This window comes from Aotus nancymaae, unplaced genomic scaffold (genome assembly GCF_030222135.1).
Source record: "Aotus nancymaae isolate 86718 unplaced genomic scaffold, 86718_ANA_hifiasm-v0.15.2.pri h1tg000158l, whole genome shotgun sequence".
NCBI classification, from domain to species: domain Eukaryota; kingdom Metazoa; phylum Chordata; class Mammalia; order Primates; family Aotidae; genus Aotus; species Aotus nancymaae.
Window position 1 is genome coordinate 496,043 of NW_026988573.1, and position 7,050 is coordinate 503,092.

General features: G+C 47.8%; 1 protein-coding gene and 1 pseudogene across 4 annotated transcripts in view; one reads left to right on the forward strand and one right to left on the reverse strand.

Moving 5' to 3' along the window:
- DDX31 (DEAD-box helicase 31) overlaps window positions 1-6,542 on the reverse strand; it is a 77,299-nt gene extending 70,757 nt beyond the window's left edge. For all 4 annotated transcript variants that reach the window (XM_012457927.3, XM_064371713.1, XM_064371712.1 and 1 more), the window contains exon 1: window positions 6,419-6,542. In XM_012457927.3, the coding sequence (XP_012313350.3) occupies window positions 6,419-6,493 (75 nt within the window). In that variant the 5' untranslated portion in view covers window positions 6,494-6,542. The remainder of the gene's footprint in view (window positions 1-6,418) is intronic.
- LOC105721005 (splicing factor, proline- and glutamine-rich-like) lies at window positions 1,029-2,948 on the forward strand (annotated as a pseudogene).
- Window positions 6,543-7,050: the final 508 nt, after the last annotated feature.

Here is a 7,050-nt window from a genome sequence, read left to right on the forward strand (position 1 = left end):
GCATCCACAACACATTCAGTCAGCAGTTGTCAAGAAGCTTGGTTCTGAAGATACAAAGTAGAAAGATCAGCCACGCCCTTGAGAAAGTCACACACTAGCAGAGGAGACCAAAGTATAAAGGCATAAACCTAACCTCCAGGTTGGTGCTAAAGAAGAGGTGCATACAAGAGGCTCCGGGAGCAGCAAAAAAAGCTAGAGAAACACGGACTGCAGCAAAGGAGAGGCAGGCAAGAAAATCAAGAATGCTTCCTGAGGTGGCGCCTGAGCAGAGAGCGGCAAGGACGTGTCTGGATCTACTGAAAATTAGTAGTGCAACATTAAGCAAGTCACTTCCGCCTGGGTCTCTGCTCCCGCACCTGTAAAATGAGGGGATTTTGGCAGATGACCTCTAGGGCCCATCTGGCCCTGAGTGTAAGGCGCCAGGCCTTCGATATTAATAAACATACCGAGTAGTTACTACACGCCAAGGAGTATGCTAAGTACTCACATGTATTCTCCCATTATCAACACAGATACTGTTGTCATCTCATTTTTAGATGAGAACATGGAGGCAGACATGTGAGGGAGTTTGCCCCAGAATCACTGAAGGAACCAGGCTCTCTTTCCCTAGGCACTGTGATTCTATTCCAGTGTCCTCACGACAATGCTACAGCGCCTTTTATTAACCGTATCCTCTTTGCTGTAGAAAACATCATGTGTAGTCTGATTTCTATTTTGAGTTGTTCTCTAGAAGGACACAACAAGTACTGTCTCTGACTATGGCAGTTATGGGTGGGTTTTAAAATATCTTTTTTCCAAATTTTCTAAGATAAATTTGTATTAATAATCAGAAAGTTGTCTTGTGCCGTCTGTCATTTTGTGAGAAGCAAGGTGGCCTCCACGCTTCCCGAGCGTCTTATTCGCTTCTGCCTCGACCTCCCCTTGACCACAAGCCTGTCTAGGGATCGGTTCCGGGGTTCCGGAGTCCCGGTAGCGCCGGTGGCGGAGGAGGCAGCGGCCTCCACAACTTCCGTTCCCCACTGCCCGGCATGGTGGGCCTCAATCAGAACGCAGCCCCCTGGGTCTCAGAGGCCGCCCCCGCCTCCACACCAACAGCAGCCACAGCCACAACAGCAGCCACAGCCACACCAACAGCAGCCACAGCCACAACAGCAGCCACAGCCACAGCCACAACAGCAGCCACAGTCACAGCCACAGCCGCAGCAGCCGGCACCGCCGCATCCACCCCGCAGCAGCCACCGCCGCCGCAGGACTCTTCCAAGTCCACCGCTACTCAGGGACCCAGGCCCCTCCCTGAGAGGGCAGCGCGCCGCCCGCCACTCAGCCAATCTCGGGGGCCCCGCCAGGGTCCGGGCCACGGCCAGGCCCGACTCCCACCCAGAACCCGCTGCCTGCAGTCACCTCAGGCCCCCTTTCCCCGGGGGCACCGCCATACCCACCCCTCCAAGCAGCAGGGTCCCTACCACGCCTCCGCCCTCGGGCCTACGCAGGGCCCAGGCCTGGGCAGGCCCAAACCCAGGTGGTGGCCCAGGCCTGGGCAGGCCCAAACCCAGGTGGTGGCCCAGGCCTAAGCACTCCTGGCAGCCAGCCACCACAAGCCACCGCATGGAGCCACCACCCACCCTACCACCAGCAGCACCACAGGGGCCCTGGCCCTACGGCCCCATTCAGAATAGTTTAAAGCCAACTTGTCTCTCTTGAGGGGGCCCGGAGAGAAAACTTACAGCGATGTGGGTTGTTTTTTGGGAATCTACCTGTGATAATCTATATCACAGAGGATGAACTCAAAAGACTATTTGCTAAATATGGAGAGCCAGGAGAAGTTTTTACCAACAAAGCCAAAGAATTTGGATTTATTAAGCTTGAATCTAGAGCTCTGGCTGAAATTGCCAAAGCTGAACTCGATGATCCACCCATGAGAGATAGACAGCTTCAAGTTCGCTTGGCCTCACACCCTGCTGCCCTGTCTGTTCCTAATCTTTCACCTCATGTTTCCAATGAACTGCTGGAAGAAGCCATTAGCCACTTTGATCCTATTTGTTATAACAGGGGATGATCGGGGAAGATCTACCAGGAAAGGCATTATTGAATTTGCTTCTAAACCAACAGCAAGAAAGGCATTTGAACAAAGCAGTGTTTTCTTGCTGACAACTCCTTGTCCAGTCATTGTGGAACCACTTGAACAATGAGATGATAAAGATGGTCTTCCTGAAAAAATTGCACAAAATAATCCAATATACCAAAAGGAGAGAGAAACCCCTCCTCGTTTTGCCCCGTGTGGCACATTTGAGTATGAATATTCTCAGCGATGGAAGTGTTTGGTCATGAAATGGAAAAACAGCAAAGGGAACAACTTGAAAAAAAACAGGAAGGATGCAAAAGACAAGCTGGAAAATGAAATGGAAGATGCCCACCATGAACATCAGGCAAATCCTTTGCGCCTAGATCTGAAGAGACGACAGGAGGAATTAAGACGCATAGAAGAACTTCACAATCAAGAAATGCAGAAATGTTAAGAAATGCAATTGAGGCAAGAGGAGGAATGACGTAGAAGCGAGGAAGAGATGATGATTTGTCAACGTGAGATGGAAGAACAAATGAGGTGCCAAAGAGAGGAAAGTTACAGCCGAATGGGCTACACGGATCAGAGAGACATGAGAACGGATGGCGGAGGAGCAATGAACATGGGAGGCTATGGTTCAGGAGGCCAGAAATCTCCACCTCTAGGTAGTGGTGGCGGCGGCATAGGTTCTGAAGCTAATCCTGGAGTTCCACCAGCAACCATGAGTGGTTCCAGGATGGGAAGTGACATGTGTACTGAGCACCTTGGGCAGGGAAGTGCGGGGCCTGTAGGTGGACAGGGTCTTAGAGGAATGGGCCTGGAACTCCAGCAGGATATGACACAGAGAGAGGAGTACGAAGGCACAAACAAAAAGCCCCAATTTTAGATGTGGTATCTACGCTTTCATTCCAGTTTGTTTTCGTCCTTTGTTTAGATACCAATCTTTTAAATTCTTGCATTTTAGTAAGAAAGCTACCTTTTTATGGATGTTAGCAGTTTATTGACCTAATACTTGTAAATGGTCTGTTTGGGCAGGTAAAATTATGCAATGCAGTGTTTGAAACAATTTTTTTTCCTTTTTATTTCCTTTTTTTAAAAACTATACCTTGTCTCTACTAAAAATACAAAAAATTAGCTGGGCATGGTGGTGCGTGCCTATAATCCCAGCTACTCAGGAGGCTGAGGCAGGAGAATTGCCTGAATCCAGGCGGCGGAGGTTGCGGTGAGCCGAGATCGCGCCATTGCACTCCAGCCTGGGTAACAAGAGCGAAACTCCATCTCAAAAAAAAAAAAAAACTTTATAATGTCCCTCAAGTTATGACAGTGTACCCTGGGCCACTGAATTTCCAAAGTGTACCAATTTTTTTCTTTTACTGTGCTTCAAAGAAATAAAAAATAGTTATAATATTGATCTTCAACTTTGCCATTCATGCTTCTATGCACATTAGGCTATCTATTCTACATTGAAAGCATAAGAGTGTCTAGGCCTTTGAATGGCATATGCCATTTCTGGGAAATGTATCTGGAGGCTAAGCATTGCTTTCCACAAATAACTGCCCCCTTTGTTTTAAAAAGAAGAATTGCATATTGAAGTAGTTTCATGATTTGCTTGCCATTGTAGGAAGCATGCTGGTGCTAAGTATTTTTTAAATGGTTACATAGCAAAGCTGAACTGTAAATCTTCATTCAGGAATATGTATTAAGACTGTGGAATGGGAGTAAGACAATTGGTAGGGGGTGAAAGTGGGTTTGATTAAACAGATCTTTTATGGCACTATGAGCTATACTTTTTATCCTTGAAAGCTTTTGAAAAGTGGAAAGATCATTTTGTTGCATTTCCCCATTTCTTGTTTTTAAAAGATCAACAAATCTCAAGCCCTATAAATGGATTGTATTAAACTTTTATATTTGAACTATAGATTGTTCGGCATGAAAAAAAATCAGAAATTTTTTTTGTTTTTGTTTTTTTGAGACAGAGTCTATGTTGCCTAGGCTGGAGTTCAGTGATCTCAGCTCACTGCAACCTCCCCTGGCTCCTGGGTTCAAGTGATTCTCATGCCTCAGCCTCCCGAGTAGTTGGGATTACAGGTGCCCACCACCATGCCCAGTTAGTTTTTGTTTGTTTGTTTGTTTGTTTTAGTAGAGATGGGGTTTCACCATGTTGGCCAGGCTGGCCTCGAACTCCTGACCTCAGGTGATCTGCCTGCCTTGGCCTCCCAAAGTTCTGAGATTACGGGCATGAGCCACTGCACCTGGTCCAGAAAGTATTTTTGGAGAGAAAATTTCTGCATACTGTTAGATACAGCATAATTTAAGCTGTCAGTCTTTCTAAATCCAGTATATTAGCTATCCATTCCAAGCTCAGGCTGCTGGCAAGTCTCATCAGCATATCTATCATTCTCAGTCACAACATCAATGAAAATGTGGATATAGACAAGGCCACTGCATCACCTCATTAATTAATCCCCTTCTGATAATCATAGAACTAGGTACCCTACATGTATTTACTCCATGCTCCTTATGTGTTAGTTACTAGGCGCTGCACAGGACACAAGCACCCCACTGACCTCCTGACGTAGCAATCTACTATCCAAAATGGAGCTAACACTACTTGATGTTGTTGGCATTTATTAAGTGCCTCTGTGGGCCAGACAAAGTATAGTCTTTATGTACATTATCTCATTGAATCCTTATAATTACCTTATATGAAGCAGAAACGATTGTTCTCTTTTTATAGCTAGGAAAAGTGAGAATCAGAAATATTAAGTAACTTCCCCCAGGGTCACAGAGCTAGTGTGCAACAAGGGTAGCACCGAATCCAAGATCTATCGCATTCCAAATCTCATGCTCCCAGTGGCTTCTCTGTCCTTCTCCCCCCTCCTCCTAGATGCAGCTACACCATCGGCTGGCTGGATTCGTTACTGCCAAGCATCTCAATCCTAAAGTATAATGATCACTTTATGATTTTACATGACCTTTTCTATCCTGTAGTCCTCTTTTCTAGGAGACAAATCATCCTAGAAACTTAGTTAAGTTCTCAGTTCTTGAAAGTTTTCAGTTCTTGCTTAAGTTAATTTTAGGGCATCTTTCCCCTTTCTAGCTACGGGATTATATCAATGAAATGTATTTTCCTTTCCCCCTCCATTGCATGTGGATGAAAATCTGTCCCATTTTTGAAAGCTCTTCAAAGAAACTCCTAGCTGTCAGTCCTCATTCCTGAAACAAATGAATCTTCCTCATGGCGACGAAAACAGTTAAAAACTCTGTAAAATATTTAAAGAGATTTATTCTGAGCAAAGTATAAGCAGCCATGGCCCATTACATAGCCCTCTGGAGATCCTAAGAACATGTGCCCAAGGTAGTCGGGTGCGGCTTGGTTTTATACATTTTAGAGAGGCATAAAACATCAATCAAATGCATTCAAGAAATACATTGGTTTGGTCCAGAAAGGTGGGACAACCCAAAGTGTGGGGGGAGGGGAGGTTCCAGGCTACGGGTAAATTTAAACATTTTATGGTTCACACTTAAGGTTGAGTTTGTCTAAAGAGATGGATAGAAAGAAAACGCTCAGGTTAAGATAAAAGATTGTGGAGGCCAAGGTTCTTTTGAAGTCCTCAGTGGCTGCCCTTAGAGACAACAGAGGATAAATGTTTCCTTTTCAGATCTTTGAAAGGTGGTTAGGAGGGCCTGTAAGAAAAAGATCTAGCTATGTTAATAGAGATTCTTTACACATATAAAGTTTTCCCCCACAAAGAACAGCTTTGCTGGGCCATTTCAAAATACGGCAAAGAAACATGTTTTGGGGTAAAATATTTTGACTTTCCTCTTTGTCACATGTTAGGCCAGAGTCAGGTTGCAAAATAAGTCACGATATATAGAATTAAATGAAAGCAATCTGATGAGAATTTATGGTTTGTAGGGCATGACTCTCCAGACCCCTTGGAAATTTGGGCAAGATTAAAAAAAAAAAAAAAATCAGAGGTTAGTCCGCACTCAGTCGAGGAAACTGGCTTACAGAAGTTAAGCCTTAGCCGGGGACTCGCGCCAGACGTCAAGTCCTACCTTCCACGGGAAACAGTCACCAATTCCTTCCTATACTTTTCTAGGCACAGGACCCACCTCCCCGCCCCTCCACACCGCTCCACTCCCTCATTCCAGGCGCATCCCAGCGGGTAGTGTTCCGGTTAGAAGCACGTATTTCGGCGCAACTCCTCCCGAAGCTGCCCGCAGTCTGACTTTCTCCCACTTAACTCCGTAAAGGACCCGAAAGCCGACCCCGAGTCACAGCTGCAGCTCCCGGCGAGCCGAGAGCCGGGCCGCGGGTGGGGACGGAGCTGAAGCCGGGTCAAAACTCACCCGACTCGCCTGGGCTGGGAGGCGTCTGGAGAACGTCCTGGGATTGTCCAAGAGCGAATCGTCGGCGGCTGCCATGCCCTGCGTTGGGTACGCCTGGTGCAGTGGCAAGCAGGGGGTGCAGACGGCTGGGGCCAGGATCCCACGTGGGACGCGCGAGGACCCTGCGCGGCTGCCCCGCCGAGTCCTGCGCCGCAGCCTCTTCCGGGTCCGGAACGGCTCCAATTGTACCGACCCACCCCGAGGGGAGACAGAGACGGCGGCAGCGGGCGGATAGGGGCGAGCCGGGAGCCCCGGCCCCCGCTGGTGGTAACCCCACTCTGCGTACCTCGCGGCCCGGCAAAATTACATTCGGCCGAGAGTTCACGCTAGGGAAGTTCTCTAAATGCCTCCGAGAAACGAAGCCCGGCGCCATCTCACCGAAGAATCCCCCCTTTGCCGCAGCGTGCGTTTCCTTAGCACCTCAGGAACTAAAGCCTAACTCGTTGTGCGGATTGAGGCTCGAGCGCAATCCCTGGGCAAGGGAAAGAGGATGCTCGGGGCTCCCGGCTCGCGGGCGTTTTCTGGACAGGCAGCTCCTTGGACACCTGGCAGGGCCGTGTTGCCTGGCAACGGTGGGGTCCTTCTTGGCTCGG